The sequence below is a fragment of the Lycium barbarum genome, chromosome 5 (genome assembly GCF_019175385.1).
Source record: "Lycium barbarum isolate Lr01 chromosome 5, ASM1917538v2, whole genome shotgun sequence".
NCBI classification, from domain to species: Eukaryota; Viridiplantae; Streptophyta; class Magnoliopsida; order Solanales; family Solanaceae; genus Lycium; species Lycium barbarum.
This window is the reverse complement of record NC_083341.1, coordinates 4,154,295-4,172,631: the sequence shown is the minus strand read 5'-3', so window position 1 is coordinate 4,172,631 and position 18,337 is coordinate 4,154,295. Positions and strand designations below refer to the sequence as shown.

The 18,337-nt window shown below is 37.9% G+C and overlaps 1 protein-coding gene across 1 annotated transcript; it reads right to left on the bottom strand.

Moving 5' to 3' along the window:
* Nucleotides 1-6,529: 6,529 nt before the first annotated feature.
* On the bottom strand, nucleotides 6,530-10,357 carry LOC132642132 (uncharacterized). Its single transcript, XM_060359398.1, has 5 exons — nucleotides 9,367-10,357; nucleotides 8,377-9,275; nucleotides 8,044-8,316; nucleotides 7,082-7,936; nucleotides 6,530-6,880 (listed from the first exon to the last, which is right to left on the bottom strand). Exons 1-5 carry the CDS (start codon nucleotides 10,355-10,357, stop codon nucleotides 6,530-6,532), a joined length of 3,369 nt encoding a protein of 1,122 aa, XP_060215381.1.
* Nucleotides 10,358-18,337: the final 7,980 nt, after the last annotated feature.

Genomic DNA, 18,337 nt, shown 5'->3' with positions numbered 1-18,337 from the left:
ACATCTCTACAGCCATTGACGATTGCGTCAAAAAATACAATCTATGACATATTGTATTTGGAGTTCATCCGACCATTACAGAAAGCTAAAAATTGGGAAATGTGAGCTGGCCTTTTCTCTCTGTTCCTGCCTATATATTGCACAAGTTCAATACTTTTGACTTCTCTTTTACTTCTAACATTTTACTTTTAATAACAGAGAATTGGCAAAATGATAAAAATCCACTTGTAAATTTGTACTTGTAAATCTTGATATAGTGATGCAAGTCAAATGTGACTTCTAATATTCCATTGGGAGTTTCCGCTTAGCAAATCCACTCATTCTTTTTCCATATTTTCTTCAAAAATCTGGAAAAAATTGTAGGAAATCAATTCGTGATTGTATTGATGTATGAAAGTCATTATATACAAAGTAGGTATCTCACTATCAGCATGATACTAGGCTAAATGACAGGACCTAATTACTATACATAAGGAAGAGAATATTTACAATATTTACGTAGACTATTACATAGTCTATCACACCCCCGCAGTCGAAGCGGGAGGTTGTCGTACGCTTAGACTGTCCCTGAAATCATCAAAGAGTACGCGCGGAAGACCTTTAGTGAAGATGTCTGCGATCTGGTAACGGGACGGGACGTGAAGAACACGAACTTCTCCACGGGCAACTTTCTCACGTACGAAATGTATGTCCATCTCAATATGTTTAGTGCGGTGGTGCTGAACTGGGTTACCTGATAGGTATATGACACTAACATTGTCACAATAAACCAATGTAGCTGTCCGGATGGGACAACGGAGCTCCAAAAGAAGGTTACGAAGCTAGCAGGACTCAGAGACGACATTAGCGACGCCACGGTATTCGGCCTCGGCACTCGACTTAGACATAGTAGGTTGCCGTTTGGATGACCATGAGAGGAGATTATCGCCAAGGAAAACACAGTAACCGGATGTGGATCGGCGAGTGTCTGGACAACCACCCCAATCTGCATCTGTATAAGAAACAAGAGAGGCAATGGAGGATTTGTACAGATGGAGACCAAACTCAACAGTACCTTGAATGTATCGGACTATGCGTTTAAGAGCATGCATATGTGCAACCTTTGGATCATGCATGTGAAGGCATACTTGTTGAACCGCATAGGAGATGTCTGGTCTTGTGAATGTAAGGTACTGCAACGCGCCGGCCAACTTACGATATTGGGTGGGACCATCGCAAGGAGGCCCGGCCGTGGCACCAAGTTTGGCTTTGGTGTCGACCCGTGTCTGACTTGGCTTACAAGCAGTCATGCTCGCACGCTCTATAATATCTGCTGCATAATTTTTCTGAGAGAGAAACATGCCGTGTGAAGTCCGGGTAACAGCAATACCCAGAAAATAGCTTAGAGGGCCCAAATCCTTCATAGCAAATTCGGCACTAAGCAGAGACATGATGGATTTTCTGAGAGCATCTGAGGAAGCTGTGAGAATAATATCATCAACATATAGCAGAATGTAAGCAATGTCAGAACCTCGACAATAAATAAAGAGAGAGTGATCAGATCGGTTATGTGAAAAACCAATAGTGGAGACAAAGTCTGCAAAGCGTTGGAACCATGCACGGGGAGCTTGCTTAAGTCCGTACAACGGTTTCTTCAAGAGACAGACATGATGGGGATGCTTTGGATCCTTAAACCCAATAGGCTGATGCATATAAACAGTCTCATTAAGATTACCGTGTAAGAAAGCATTCTTGACGTCCAACTGATGAATGGGCCAAGAGTGTGCAAGTGCAATGCTCAAGACAGCGCGAATAGTATCCGGTTTGACAACTGGACTGAAAGTCTCATCGCAGTCAACTCCAACCTGTTGAGACTTGCTATCACAGACAAGACGGGCTTTGTGCCTCTCAAAAGAACCATCTGATTTTTTTTATGATGAAAAATCCACATAGAACGAATAAGATTCACATCAATGGGACGTGGAACCAACTCCCACGTCTTATTTTTAATTAGAGCATTATATTCATCAACCATGAAAGCTTTCCAATTGTGGTATTTAAAGCACTTACAGGATTTCGCGGGATAGGCGAGATGGAGGGAGTGGTGGAAGTGTTTAAGTTAAACGGTTGTTTGGGCTTAAAAATCCCATGTTGGCTTCTAGTGACCATGCGGGTGGGCTGCTGGGCAGTCACGGGTGGGGAAGTGGGGGGGGGGGGGGAGAGGCTACTGGGCAGTGACCGTGGGGTTGGACCGCTGGGCAGTGGGGGGGGGGGGGGGGAGAAGGGCTGCTGGGCAGTCACGGGTGGAGCAGTGGGGGGGAGGGGCTGCTGGGCAGTGGACACGGGTGCAGTAGTGGGGGGGAGGGGCTGCTGGGCAGTGGGGGGGTCGGGCTGGACCGAGGGAACGACGGGGGGAGTAGGCTCTGACAGAAAATGCAGGGTGTATGGAGAAATCTCATGGTTCAAAAAATCATAAGAAGTTGGGGTTGGTGAGTGCAATTTGGAGAAGGGAAATTGAGTTTCCTCAAAGATGACATGCCTTGATATGATGATTTTGTTGGTGGATAAATCATAACATTTATATCCTCTATGATTCAATGGATAGCCCAAAAATACACACGGGGTGGATCTTGCTTGCAACTTATGAATAGTTGTAGATGGGAAAAGTGGATAGCATAGACACTCAAAAACCCGAAGATGAGAATAAGAGGGGGTCCGTTGATAGAGAACTTGCATTGGTGATTTATACCCAAGGACTTTGGTGGGAAGTACATTAAGGAGGTATATGGCCATTTGGAGAGCATGATGCCAAAAGGAGGGGGGCATGGAGGAGTGGACAAGAAGAGTGCGCTTTTCTTTCTGCTTTGCCGTTTTGAGGAGAGGTATGGGGGAAAGAAAATCGGAAATTTAAACCATTGGAGGCGCAAAAAGATTGAAAATGCCCATTGGCGAACTCCCGCCCATTATCACATTGAATGTTTTTAAGTCTCTTTCGAATTGAGTCCATATTAATGCCTTAAAAGATAGAAAAGTGGAATAGACTTGGGACTTGTTAGAGATTGGAAAAATCCAAAGAAAATTACTATAATCATCAAGAAAGAAAACATAATAGCGGTGCCCATTAGAACTTAAAACAGGAGATCTCCATAAATCACTATGAATGATATCAAATGGCATAGTAGTAAATGACAATGAATCATAAAATGAAAATTTAACATGTTTCCCCAAAGGACAAGAGGTACAAAAAGAAGTTCGGTCCCTATTACATTCAATTAAGGCATTACTACGAAGAGAACTAAGGATAGCATTTCCCGGATGGCCGAGTCGGGAATGCCACAAGATAGGTGATGTGGCAATGAAGGTGGATGGTGGAGTGGTCCGTTTTGTGGCAGTGATAGGATACAATTCCTCGGTGCTCTCACATCTCATTAGGCGGCTCCCCGTCGGTAAATCCTTCACAGAAAACCCAAGAGGATCAAACTCAACAGAAACATTATTGTCCTTAATGAATTTACGTACGGAAATAAGGTTTTTGATGAGTTTTGGAGCATGCAAGACATTTTGGAGACGTAATTGGGGATTAGGTGGGGGTAGGTATATATGACCATAGCCTCGAATTGGAATAGTGCTACCATTACCAACAATGATTCCAGAATTATTGCTCAAATTAAAATAAGACGTGAGAGTACCTGAGTTGGCATTCATGTGGGAAGTCGCTCCGGTGTCCATGTACCAATTATCATCCGGTTGATGCATGGACAGAGTGTGCATGGCTGCCTCCACGTCTGTTGGAGTGTACCCAGAATAGGTCGGACCATGCATGGAATAGGCCTGTTGAGGTCGTGGACCCGCACCGAGAACGCCGCTGCCGGGCCGCGGTGTGGTGGGACGCTACTGCCACGGTCTTGTCGGATACGGGCAGGGGGGCAGTGGCCACTGCTGGGGCGGCCAGGCAGGCCAGTAGTAGCCCCCTGCCGGTGGCTGTCCCGTCGGCCACTGGCCGTGGCTGGTCTGTCCGCCGCCGCTGCGGCCGGATTTCCCGCGGTTGGTGTTGTTGTTGTTGTTGTTCCCCTTTCCCTTGTTCCTGTTGGAATTCCTGCCACTATTATTATCATGACGGTTAGTTGAATTATTGTTGCCGCCAGGTGGCGGGGAGGGAGTATCATTATCAACAAGTAGAGCCGCGGGACTAGAATCGCGGGCACATTCCTTGGCTGCGGCGTCTTCGAGCTTGAGTCTGGAGCACACTTCAGAGAAAGAGGGCAGCACATCCTTTTGCTGGATGGTGGTGACAAAGTGTGCATATGTCTCCGGTAAGCCTGCAAGGAGGCGCAAGACCATACGTTGGTCAGACACCGGCGACCCCACGTTGGCAAGCTGATCCGCGAGAGTCTTGAGCCTATTATAATAGGCCATGACCGAGCCAAAGTCGGCCATTTTTGTGGTGGTGAATTCAGTTTCAAAGTACGCTGCCCTTGAGTGCTTATTATCTTGGAAAAGTTGAGCAACTCGATTCCAAGCCTTCTCTGCAACATCATCCGCCACGAGAATAGAGGTAAGAATATCATGGGATACGGTGGCGTATATCCATTGAAGGACCACCGCATCTAGCCGTTTCCACAGCGGAAGATTAGCCGCCTTCGTTGCGTCGTACGCGGTGAGTTCAGTGGTGTCAGTTGGTGGTATGATGTGCTCAAGTACGGATTGGACGCGGGCTAGAACTTTGAATAGTGTCGCCCATTCGTGATAATGGCCGGTTTCCATGTCTAGAGTGATTGGAATTAAAGATTTCACATTCGTGACGGTTAAAACAGAATGAAATTTTTTGTTGTCAGCCATTGAAGAGAGAAGAGGGAGGAGGAAGGGGGAGCGGCTACGGCTAGGGTTAGGAGAGAGGGAAGTGGACGACTAGGGTTTAGGATGCTAGGGTTTTTAGGAGAAACCTAGTCTGATACCATGTAGGAAATCAATCCGTGATTGTATTGATGTATGAAACTCATTATATACAAAGTAGGTATCTCACTATCAGCATGATACTAGGCTAAATTATAGGACCTAATTACTATACATAAGGAAGAGAATATTTACAATATTTACGTAGACTCTTACATAGTCTATCAAAAACAGTAAGGTAGATTGTTTATAATAGGCTATGTAGTACTAATTAATAGTCTGGCTATCTGACAAACATCCCAAAAAAAATCATGCTTTGTCACCAAAGTTAAAAACTTAAAATGGTCACTTCCTATTTTCCTTTAACCTTAGTCTGTCAATTTTTATCCTTTTTTTTTACCAGCTTTGGGTTTTGTCGTTTAGCTGAGAAGGAAAGAGAGCACTCTGCTTAGCCATCAAACCTAACAACCAGATGCTCATTGGCCATTGCTTTGGGATACCATCCGTTTTACTTGTAAATAGTACTACTAATTATTATAAGTAAAAATAACAATAAAAATCAAAACCAAGGAAATTACCAGAAGTTTTCTAGCTGTTCTTTTTTCCTTTAAGAAGAGACAAATTTTTTGTTAGAATATATGTCAATATATTCTGTTTATTGTATATTTGCTATTTATGTACTTTGTATATTTAGCTCCTTAATTGTAGGCAATTAGGTCCTAGTTTATAGCCTTACCTTACGTAGCTTAGCTTGTATATATTACTGTTGATATGCTTGTTAATATTCAAGGAAATATAACTTCTTTCATGGTATCAGAGCGGGGTTGGAGTTTTATGGTAAAAATAACATTTTTACACACCACCATTTATTTTGACTGTCTTTTATCAGTTCAAAATTAGTAAGTCTCAAATCAAAATGCGGAGTTGTTTTGGTAAAGAAAAAGAATAATACATACAAGATAAGAAACATAGTACTATGGTACGAATTGAAAGAATTGCAGCTGTATATCACTATTCACCATTAGTAGTTTTCATATATACCACTACACCACTACTACTACTTTTCTTTCATTGATAACAGTAAGCTCCAGTCTTAAAACTTTTCTTCTAGCTCTTTCTACCAAAACAATACTCTTTTTTTTCTCACTTGAAAAACCTTAGCTTATACATCTAAGCAAATAACTGAGAAACTGTGAAGTTGATTTTATTCTCTAGTAGTTTTTTTTTTTTTTTTTTTTTTATTAAAGTTAGTTTATATTATTTCCAAAAAGGGGATAATTACATGGTAACTATCCAGCATAGAATGACAGGCCATTCTTGCTCAAGAGGGGTCTCCTCCTACACCAATAAGCTTACAAAAGAGATTTTGAACAAATGTTGAATCTGAGAAATAACAGATTCATTATTTGTTCCAATCTACTTAGCCTATACCAGCTTTCTTTTTCCTAATTCTGAAGTTGGCCATTCCACTCTTATCAAGTCTATATGGACCAATTGCATCCTTAGGTAAGTTTTGTGGGTTTTGAATAGCACAATTCATGTCCTTAATAGAGCCTTGCTTTGACAGAATATCTGCTACTGTGTTAGCCTCCCTATAGCAGTGTTGTACAGTGTATCCTAGCTTGTCGAGCCATTCTTGAATTTCTTCAATCATGTTCTAAAATCTCCAAGAAGCTTTGCTGATTCCTTTGATCATATCCACCATGAGTTTTGAGTCCATTTCTAGATTTGAACTGTATTGCAAACCCAAAAGTGCAGCTTTGATTTCTGCCATATTGTTGCTACAATAGTCAAGTGACTCTGAAAATCCAAGAATAATTTTGCCTTCATGGTTCCTGATGATACCTCCTGCTCCTGCTTTCTTCAGTTCACCCACAGAGCTTCCATCTGTATTGATTTTGTACTGATTTGGTTGTGGTTTCTCCCAATATACTAGAAAGGTACTGATTGGAGCAGAATATACATCTGCAATGACACAAATATCTTTCCAAGACAAGTGAAGGTTAATCTGTGTAAAATGTCTATATAATAATATCTTAATATGAAAGTTAATCTGGTTTACTATTCTATATAATGAATATGCTTTTTTTCCATACCTACTAGCTCCTCTCCTCTTCCAAAGTTCCCAGGTAATATACATTGGGAGAATTTTACAGAGAGTTCTGTGCAAAGCATTAGAGCTATCATAAGCCCACCAAGTCCGTATTACCTGCCTAATACTCCCATAATAAAGCTTAACTGCAAGAGGGTTAGCAAAGAAACTCCATATTTTCTTAGCGATATCACCTTCAACAAAGACATGATTCATGGTTTCAGTTTGAGGCTGGTTACAACAGTTACATCTAGACACAACCTGTTGGCCAAACTTGGGGAGAATGTCATCAAATGGGAGTTTTCTTTTGAGAATTCTCCAATTCAAAAGAGCCACTTTGAAAGGCATTCCTTTATGCCAAAGATTATTGTAAGAATCATTTTTGTTCTTCCTTTGTCTAGTAATCTCTCTGGCAGAAGAACAAGTGAAATTTCCATCACTATTGTGGGTCCAAATGCAGGAATCAAGAGAGTTTTGGTCAGCAATCTTGATACTTTCTATAGTGTGTTGCAGATTAGGGGGAACGGTATTCTCCAATTTACTAGAAATCCAGTTACCATAAAAAATAAACTCCTCGACTAAAGTGTTTCCTGGTCTTGGACCAGGTTCAAGCATTAAAGCAAGGGGCCCTAGACCAGTCCAGTTATCCCACCAGAAGAGAGAGGACCCAGAGTTGATTTTCCACAACATGTAAGGTTCAGCAATGCTTCTGCAATTAAGAAGCTCTTTCCAACTTTGAGATTGACCAGAGCTCCAACTTCTAGCAATAGAATTGACTCTAATGCAGTACTTGGATCTCAGAAAGTCAGCCCATAAACTCTTTTGAGTTCTAAATCTCCACCATCTTTTCAGAATAAAAGAACTTTGAATATCAGCAAGAGATTTAAAACCCAGGCCTTCTTCTTCTTCTTTGGGATAACAAAGATTCTTCCAAGCACTCCAATGGTACTTATTTTTACCTTCGTTTTGTCCCTAGAAAAAATTAGCAAGGTATTTTTCAATTTGCTTTAAAACAGTTTTTTTTGGGGGGGGGGGGGGGATAAGGCAGCCAATAGATGAAGAGTTTGGGACTGCAATACCTGTTGGATGATAACTGCTTTTCCCCCATGAGACAAGAGGTTTCCTTGCCAGCTACCAATTCTTTTAAAAAATTTAGAAGTAACATCTGTGAAGCATGAAATTTTCTTCCTACCAGTGTAAATGGGGCACCCAAGATAAGTGAAAGGAAATGTACATGATTTAAAACCTGACATTCTCCTAATTCTCCTATGAGTACCATCAGAGGCATGAGAGGCAGTTAGGAACATGCTCTTTTCCTTGTTTATTTTTTGTCCAGAGGCCTCCTCATATCTCTTCAGTTGTCTCAGAATAATCTTGAGAGAATACTTATCCTAGGAAATGAAGAGAATTACATCATCAGCATATGCCAAGTGGTTTATTCTTGGTCCCATAGCATTCATACTATAGCCAATGTATCTGTTTTTGTCATGAATCTTGTTGAGCAACTTAGTAAGAAGTTCAGCAGTTAAAATGAAAAGCAAAAGAGAAAGAGGGTCACCCTGTTTAAGAGCTCTTGTGGAGTGAAAAAATCCTTTCCTCTCACCATTGATTATATTAGAGTACCATACATCTGATAGAAGTCTCCAAACTAAGTCGATAAAGAATTCAGAGAAGCCAAAGTTTCTGAGAATAAAAATTATGCAGAGCCAAGAAACTCTATCATATGCTTTTTCCATATCCAATTTGAAAACCAAATTAGAATTATTACCTTTATTTATGTCATGCACAATCTCCTGGGTAAGTAAAATATTCTCAGTGATGAGTCTTCCACTAATAAACCCAGTCTGATTTTCTGACACTAATTTGGGTAACAAAACATTGAGTCTAGTAGCCATAATTTTGGAGATAATTTTATTATAGAAATTAGATAAGCTAATAGGCCTTAATTGAGAAAAACTAGCAGGTTCATCTACCTTAGGAATAAAAATTAAACAAGTATGAGTAAAATACTTTGTTAACCTTTTACCACAGTAGAAACTCTGCACAAAGTTGATCAGCTCATCCTTAATGATGTCCCAGCATTTCTGGAAAAAGAAACCATTAAAGCCATCTGGCCCTGCAGCACTGTTAGTACTGATATCCATGATTGCATTTTTTATTTCTTCTTCTGGGAATCTGTTAAGATTCTGATTATCTTCTTCATTGATAATCTTCTCAATGTGATGTAGAACCCCATAATCAGGAATTTGTGCAGTCTCAGTGAACGTACTTTCAAAGTATTGGACTGCTGCATCTCCAATGACCTCATTACCTTCGATCCAGTTCCCATCAGAGTTTTTAATTCTATGTAAAGTAACTCTCCTTCTCTTGAGTTTGATAGAGCTGAAAAAAATACTTTGTACAGGCATCTCCTTCGTCATTCCATTGAATTTTGGCCTTTTGTTGTAGCAAATTTTCTTGTATGCTAGACCATCTAATGTACTCAGCATTAACTCTGTTAAGATCCTGCCTGTTTTTCTCAGAGTCATCACTGTCCATCTTGTGCTCAAGTTCAAGAATAAGTTGTTCATATTGCTTGACTTTCTCAAAGACATTTCCAATGACTTCTTTGGACCACTGAGTTAAGACTTTGGAGAGTCTTTTCAGTTTTTCTTGCAGAATCCACATTGCATTGCCCTGTACTTCTTCCATCCATGAGTTCTGAACTAGTTGTTGAAAATCTAGTTGCATTGTCCAAAAATTCAAGAACCTGAAATAACTCACAAAATTATTAGTAACTTCTTTGCAGTTAAATATAATAAGATTATGATTTGAACCTGTCCTTGCCATGTGCTTAACCATGCTATCCCCCATATTGTCATTCCACTCCTCATTGTATAGAACTTTGTCAAGTTTTCTACAGATCCTGTTGCCTCTTTTCCTTCCATTAGTCCAAGTGAAAGTGTTTCCACTGTATCCTGCATCAACTAATCCACAATCATCCAAGCATGAGATGAAATCCATACTTTGACTCATTCTATGTGGTATGCCACCTCTCTTCTCACTAGGAGATAGGATCACATTGAAGTCTCCTAGTACAGCCCAAGGGCCATCAATATGACCAGAGTTATGCCTAAGCATGTGCCATAACTTTCTTCTCTTCCTGGCAGTGCTCTTAGCATAAACTATAGTATACCAGAAGGTTTTGTAGGTGATCAAATGCTTGATCTTTATAGTGAGCTGCTGATTGCTGTTTGAAACAATAGAGCAGTCCAAAGAGTCATCCCAAAAACACCATATTTTGCCATTAATGTTGGCCACTGCATTTTGAAAACCAACTTTATTTTTGTATTTCTCCAGATTGTATTCATCAATGAAAGGTTCTTGGACAGTCACAAATTGAGCCTTGTTCATTTTGACAATTTTTATCAGCCTTATAAAAGCTTTCTTGGACTTAACCCCCCTAATATTCCATGAAATTGTATTAATCATAATAACACAATTATAAAAATGGGGGGTCAAGCTACACTGCTTCTCTGTCTTCTTCTACTTCTGGATATATCTCCATTGGTAGTTTTGATATTTCTGGTTCTAGATCTGCCCCTTGGAGACAGATTGTGCTTCTGAGTTACAGCCTCAAATACCCTGCTAATAGCCCGAACATCAGCTTTTGTAACAGGAGAAAAAGCTTCTATCAGTTTATTAGAGGTATCTGATTCCTTATCTGACTCTTCTAGCCCATCTTTTTTATCCTTGCTATCATCCTTGCTAGGAGACTCTGCTATAGTGAGATGAATGGTAATGATTCCTCCCTTATCAGTGGTTCTTATAGAGTCTTCTTCAATGTGGTTGATGGGTTCTAGAGTGTCTTGTATAGTCTCAGCTTGTTGCATCTCAGCCTTGTCCTTTGTGTGCTCAGAGGAATTATGAACACTTTCAATCTCAATGCTATTATCATTCAAACTCTTTTGAGGGGTCTAAGTGTCCACCTGTCCCCTTGATCATATTGTTGTCCTGTATCCTGCTACTAACCTTTTCAAGATTCTTGATTTTGTTGTTTTTGACAGTCTTCAACTTTCTAGCATTCTTCCTTTTCTGATTTCTTTTTTTCTTTCTTGCACTTTCCATAGCATTAGCTATGCTCATATTGTTCTTAGTCTTCTTCTGCAAATCCACATCTGGTTGGAGATTGTTAGAGTTATCAGGAACTTTAGAGCTCTCCTTATTCTTATTAAGTTGAGTGTTATTGATTTCCTTCTCATCACTGTTGGATCTAATTTCACTTTCTTGACTAGCTTTTTCTTCAGAATTTTCCTTTTCTTGGCTAGCCTTCCTTTTAGTCTCCTTGTTATTTTGTTCTGATTCACCTTTTCCCTCTTGTTTTCCTTTTGCAGCACTCATTTTGACCCTTTTCATTTTCTCTATGCTGTTCATTTTGTTTCTTAGCACTGTCTTTTTCAGCCTCATTTTTCCCTACATCAATGTTCATCTTCTCTTTTGCCCTTATTCTTTCCAGAACTCTACATTTAGCAGTAGAGTGCCCCAATTTTTTACAATGTTTACAATATTTTGGCACATACTCATACTCTATTTTTTGCTCAAATCCTTTCAAGGGAGAATCGTCATCTTCATCCCCAACCCACATACTTTCCAGCAAGGGCTTTAAAAGGTCCAATTCTACCCTCACTTTGGCCATGCTTGGCCTAGTCTTATTTTTGGTAGCAGTATCAGATTCTAGAGGTGTACCAATCACACTAGCAATTTGTCTGAGATAGAGCCAATTGTCTAAGTGAATGGGTAATTTTGGGAGAAGTACCCAAACCAGAGCTATGGGTAAATCTTCCTCAGGTTTGAAATTAGGGCTCCATTTCTGTAACCACATTTGGAGCCCATTGATATCCACAGATCTTCTAAACCAAATAGTATTGAAATCCTCTTCTTTGGTGAAATCCAAGAAAACATTAAAATTATCATAGACTCCAATTGTAACTGTTCCTTTGAGAGAAAACAATTCAGCGAATCTAGAACGAATTTTGTCAATTTGGGGACGAGTACTTACGGATCTTCCGACAATGGTTCTTCTACTTTCCACTGCCATCACCCCATAGTACTCTCTGGTCCTAAAAATGACAGCCGCCTTTCCGTTGTGGGAAGTTCTTTTAGCTTTAACAGCTTCCTGTGCTTGTCGAAAAGTAGTGGCGGGAGTAATGACAGTCGATGTAATAGCATTTGCAAAAGAGGTTTTTTTTTATGATTTTCCATAGTGGTTTGCGTTTCAGTTGTTTGGGGGGGGGGGGGGGGATGTGGGGGAGGGTTCCTAGTGGGATCCACCGGAATTTGGCCTCTCGACGGTTCCATCGTGGAGATCGACACCAGCAAGCTAGTAGACTAACCGTTAGCGGGAGAAGGGAGACGTTAGAGAGGGGTTTGCTATCAGATATTGAGTAAAGTATGAGAGAGAACAAGTTAGAGAGAAGCTCTAGTTTTTTTTTTTTTTTTTCCATGTTAAGCTTTTTGAGTCTTTTATTCTCTAGTAGTTCTATTGCACAAAAACAGTATGAGGAGGGCACCTTTCTTTTTGCTTTTCTTATTTGTGTTCATAGCGTCATTTCTTGGTCAAACTTCTTATTATTTATTTGGTATATCACCTTTTGGACCTTTTCTTCGTGGCTTCCCTCGGAATTGGGCTATGTTTTTATCTGTCGGGTTGACAACAGTCATTATTATGGCTCTTGCTTTGATGTTTTTAATCATTACGATGAGAAATAGGACTTTGGTAGAGGGGATAATCGAACGTATTGTTAGAGCTCAACATGGTTTTTATTTTGATTTTCTCTGTACTTTAATACAGATGGCACGTTCTGTTTGCGACAAAGATATTCATATGTCTCTAGTATTCTACATTTCCTCCTTATTGCTTATGCTTATTCTTTATATGGATCTATTTGCACGGAGAGAGGATACAAATGCTGTAGTCCGAAAGGCTGCCAGAGGTTGTATGTATGGTGCTTTGAGTTTATTATACAGCGGGCGCATGTTCCACATTCATTTGAGCCTGTTTCAGCTTTTTTTGCCTAGTTTGATTATTCCCCTCGTGCCGGCTGGCATTGGTGCTTTTATTGTGGTATACTATTTTTTTTTGGTTTTATAATATTAATTACTTATTACTCTGAATTTAAACCTATATAACATGATCTTCTTTAGGTGTTCCGTTCCGAGGATTTACCGCACTATTGAATGATTCCAAATTGGGTAAGCCACTAGTTCATTGTTTTTTACGATGTATGTGTATATATATTAGCTTCTTTTAAAAATTATATCTCTTTTTATTTTGTTATTTGCATTATGGTTGGAAATGGAAACTTCATCTCGAGTAGGATTATTTGATACTTGAAGAATTGGAAGGTCGAGACAAATGAATTAAATTAAGGAACAGGAAATGGAGTTAAATATTAGTTATGTTTTGTGTTGTGATGGTAGCCGATTTTATATCAATTTTAGTTGAGTTGTATTGATGACAACATTTTGGTTCTAAAACTATATATTCTGGCTTATATTATCTGTTCTCGACTTACAAGTAACTATCTAATTCGATCCATTAAATATGAGTTGAGTAATTGACCATTTAAAAATGGATCAAACATGAATGAGATAGATTAAATAGATATGCGTACTATCAATATTCATTTGTATGTTTGTTACATTTCATGAATAATGTTTCATGCGAGTCTAAGCTTATTATCGAAAATATGAATATCCATATTATCGATTGTTAACCCCATTTTCTATGGATATTAAAAATGAGCGTATTGAATATTGTATTTATTTTTATTTAATTCATATTCAACCTGACCGCATGCGATGTTACTCTTAATACGAACATACCTTATTTATACTTCCTTAGGCTAAAGAAGATTTATTGGTTTTGCATTTCATTATGGTTGAATCGATCAAAATGATTATCCACAAAAATTACAAGTGGGGTTTGAAGGAATTGAAGAAAAGGCAGTGTAAAGGGGATTTTTTTTTGGAAGAGTGTTGGTCTGATTCTATTGATGTAATTTCTCTTGAGATTACCGTGAATAAAGAGAAAGAAAGGAGCTTCTCTTGAAAAAGATTGATGTTTCTTGTTTGCACTAGTCAAAAATTACCAACAATGCTTATGATATAGTGGTTGATACTACTCCATTTTTAATCAAGGTTTCGAGTTCGATCCCTCTTGGATACGGAGCCAGAGGCGTATGTAGCCTACAAGGTAGGGGTTCAATTGAACCCCAAACTTTCGATGCGGAGCTTAAATTTATGTGTAAAAAATTATTAAAATTGCAATAAATAGTAGATATGAACCCCCTAACTTTAAAAATATAATGGGTTCAATACTAAAAATCTTAAGATTGAACCCATAAAATTTAAATCCTGGATCCGCCTTTGTACAGAGCCACCAATGTTAGGAGTGCTTTGTCCCCAGTGTGGGACTATCCGGCATGAGTCTGGATTTGTCGGACTCAAATGCGGGTACCAGATATCGGATGGAAAAAGAAAACAAAAAAAAAACTAGTCAAACAATTATAACTGGTTCCTCCTCTCTTGATTTAGTCACATAAATTTGGGTCGCAATTTCACTATCCATGCTATTCAGACAGACGTAAAATTTAGACTTTTTACATGCTTTATTTATGATAACGATTTTGGTAACAAAACTATTACTGATATTAGATACACTACTGTCTCTAATCTTTTCTTCTTGCGTTTTTTTGAACCAGAGTTACACAAAACCAACTTTTAAATTCTAAGACGAACTAATTATACGGTAAAAACTAAAAATTCTCACCCCTCATTATTGATTATTCAAACATAAGTACTTCAACTTTTATCCAGTAAAGTAACAATCTGATAGTAATATTGGTTTTGACAAAGAAGATATTTACTTATATTTGAATTTACACTAATTATTCATGTTAATTTATCATGACAAGTGTTAAATAGATTATACATATATGTTACTCTTAATTACATTAAGTAATAACTTTATGTAAAGACAAATGTTACCCAATTATTGATTTGAGGAAATGATTTTTATGATCACGTATATAATTAGAACTAGATGATAAAAGCCCGTGCTAGCACGGGCCCAACCAAAAAATAGTATCGCACTTTTCTTTTTAGTCTGTCTTAAAAAGAATGATATATTTTTATGTTTAGAAATCATTTAACTTGAAACTTTCCCTTTTACCTTTAATGAAATGATTTAAATCCACACAAATATTTATGACTTGTTTTATACCACAAGTTTCAACGATCTTTCTTTTATTTTTTAAACTTCATGTCTAGTCAAACTATATCACATAAATTAGGACAGAGAGAGTACCTTTTAGTAATATAATTATGGAAAGTATTATAATTCAATTAATTGAAAATATCAATAAATTATTTTACTTAGTCCGCTTCTCTCATATATGACTTTCCTGATTTGGTTCTCCAATTGAAAAATTTGAAATATACATTCTCCTACCGAGTTTCATGCCATCATCTCTTTCTACTCAACAACACTGAAAAACGCTTTCATGTGTTAGCATCTGTTGTAGTCTTAAATTTTTAAGTATAGACCAACTTTATCATTTTAAGAAATATGTGTATACGTTTCTTGACTATTTATATTTTGTCTTCTTGATGTCATTCCTCATTATTTGTGTGAGACGTAATCTTTTGGTTTTATGACTTCTTTAGCGGTTTTTGTGTTTAATTTAAATCATTATTTCTTTTTTCATGAATTTTTCTCTTCTTTAAATTTTCTCTAAGCGTACCTTTACCATTTTCTGAACTTATTATCATTATTTAACGGAGTATAACATACTCCCTCCTTCTCAATTTATATGACGTAGTTTGACTGTGCACGGAGTTTAAGAAATAAAGATTTTTTTTTTAATCTTGTAGTCTAAAAAGAGCCAAAAATATTTGTGTGGTTATAGATCATCTCGTTAAGCATAAAAAATAGTAAAATTTAAAATTAAATTGTTGTCAAATAAAAAAATATGTCATTCTTTTTTTGACCGATTAAAAAGAAAGTAATAAATTGGGACAGAGGGAGCATTGTATTGGTAGTTCATTTGACCATTGCAGAAAGCTAAAATTTGGAAAAGTAAGCTGACTTTTTATCTATGGTAAAAAATTATCTTGAAATTTCTACTTGTAAATCTTGATATAACGATGCAAGTCAAATGTGACTTCTAATATTCCATTGGGACTTTCCGCTTAGCAAATCCACTCATTCTTTTTCCATATTTTCTTCAAAAATCTGGAAAAAACAGTAAGGTAGATTGTTTATAATAGGCTACGTAGTACTAATTAATAGTCTGGCTATCTGACAAACATCCCAAAAAAATCATGCTTTGTCACCAAAGTTAAAAACTTAAAATGGTCACTTCCTATTTTCCTTTAACCTTAGTCTGTCAATTTTTATCCCTTTTTTTAACCAACTTTTGGGTTTTGTCGTTTAGCTGAGAAGGAAAGAGAGCACTCTGCTTAGCCAACAAAACTGACAACCAAATGCAAAATTTAAAATGATAGTTTGTGTGATTTTTTTTTATTTTTTTTTGCAAAAAAATTGAAATGTAGGTTTTGAGATGTAACGTTAGTTCGGGTTCGACCAGTCGGATAGAATAAATCCCGAGGGATCACAAACCGTAGGGGCGTTAGTTGACACAAACGCAAGAAATCCGACCTGAAAGGGATTTCTTGCCGCCTGTTGCGCTGGCCGTCACGCTATCGACCGTTGAGGCTCCTGAGACGTCGAGACCATATCTCCTTGACAGATTTAGTTACCATGTATAACTCTAACTCTTGTGATATAAATACAGAGGTGGATACTCTCATTAGGAGGCAAATTCTCATTTTTACACACATATTTCATACTCTCAGATCTATAACCGCAAAAGCTACTTAAATTCTCTTAAGATTGGCTCGAGTTCGAGAGAAAAAGGCTCCAAACCGGACCAATCAGCTGTGTTCCACAATTATCAATCAAGGCCATCCCTTTTCTTGCACTTTACGAATCTTTGCTTGTTAATGTTGCTTATTTCATTGTTTTATCAACAGATCAAACCACGTATCCTTTAACTGCGTATAAATTCAATTGTTACCTTTTTAAGGGGTAAACAATATGCATTTTCTTCTCATCATATATAATTAACCTACAATTAATGTGTATATATGGTTGACTTGCAAATGAGCAGCCATATTCAACATAACTATAGTAATATCTTAATGCAATCCTCTAATCTGTACGATATTCGATTGTGTTGCAATTATGAAAAAAGAAATTAAACAATCAATTGTTTCTATAATGTTTTTATTAGATTAAAAAAAAAAAAACTGACTTTTATTTTGTATGCGAAGATTGAAAGATATGGTAGCCTCGTTTGTGTGGTTACTGGATTCCTCTGTGGATTCTGAATCAAAAGGAGCGCTTTCGTTATCGTAACTAGTGCTTTTATTTTAGTATTTGTTTTTTTATAGATTTTCTGATCCTTTGTACGTTGTCATTAATAATTAGAATTAGTATAAAGTATAAATTGGTGCTGACGATATACAACCTGCCGCTAATGAGGAAGAACACCAATTACAACGCCCCCCCCCCCCCCCCCCCCCAAAAAAAAAAAAAAAAAACCCTACCATTATTACACATCTTAATTTTTGATAAACCCTATTTGCTGATCCTGGAAACAAAAGAATAATTGAATCGCAAATCAAAAGCATTAGGGATTTTTACACTCTATGCCATTTAGGGCAAGAATAATTATTCGTTTTAGTCCATGTTTATTTATTTTTACCTGAGCTCACCCCCCCCCCCCCCCCCCCCCCAAAAAAAATCACGCTTGTTTTTTCCGGCCTCATTTCATGTTTCACGACTCCAGTGGTGTGTCGTGGGAGGTAAAGTGGTGCTGGAGCCATGGATACGTGCTGGTACGGTCACGTTTCAGGAACTAAAACTAAAATAGAAGTTTGTACAATATTGTATACTAGTGTAAAAGTGTGTATAAACTTCTCTTATACATTATTATACACTTTTATATAATGTTGATACATTATCTACCGTATATATAAAGTTGTATACCGATGTATAATGTTGTATACCGTGAAAAAGTGGCTATGCGGATGTAGATAAAAAATATGACTACGTGAATGTAATTTCTTACGGTGAATTGTACATTATTGAAATTTCCCCAAAACAATATTGTACTAGAGCCCCTATACAGTAAGTTAAATGCAACATATTCATGCATGGCTTATAATCGTGGTAGAGTTTGGTTCTTCTTGTCGTCAGGGGCGGACCCACATAGAAAATTGTGGTGCTCGAGCACCCATTAAACCCCGTCTCGGAATGTATATATTTCT

What these genes read in the sequence shown, in the direction of transcription:
- LOC132642132 (XM_060359398.1), bottom strand. Translation starts at nt 10,357, where the DNA reads ATGAACAAGGCTCAATTTGTGACTGTCCAAGAACCTTTCATTGATGAA. An exon ending in AAGCAGTTATCATCCAACAG is followed by an intron (nt 7,937 to 8,043) that starts GTATTGCAGTCC and finishes AATTTTTTCTAG; the next exon opens with GGACAAAACGAAGGTAAAAA. An exon ending in ATTATGGGAGTATTAGGCAG is followed by an intron (nt 6,881 to 7,081) that starts GTAATACGGACT and finishes CATTTTACACAG; the next exon opens with ATTAACCTTCACTTGTCTTG.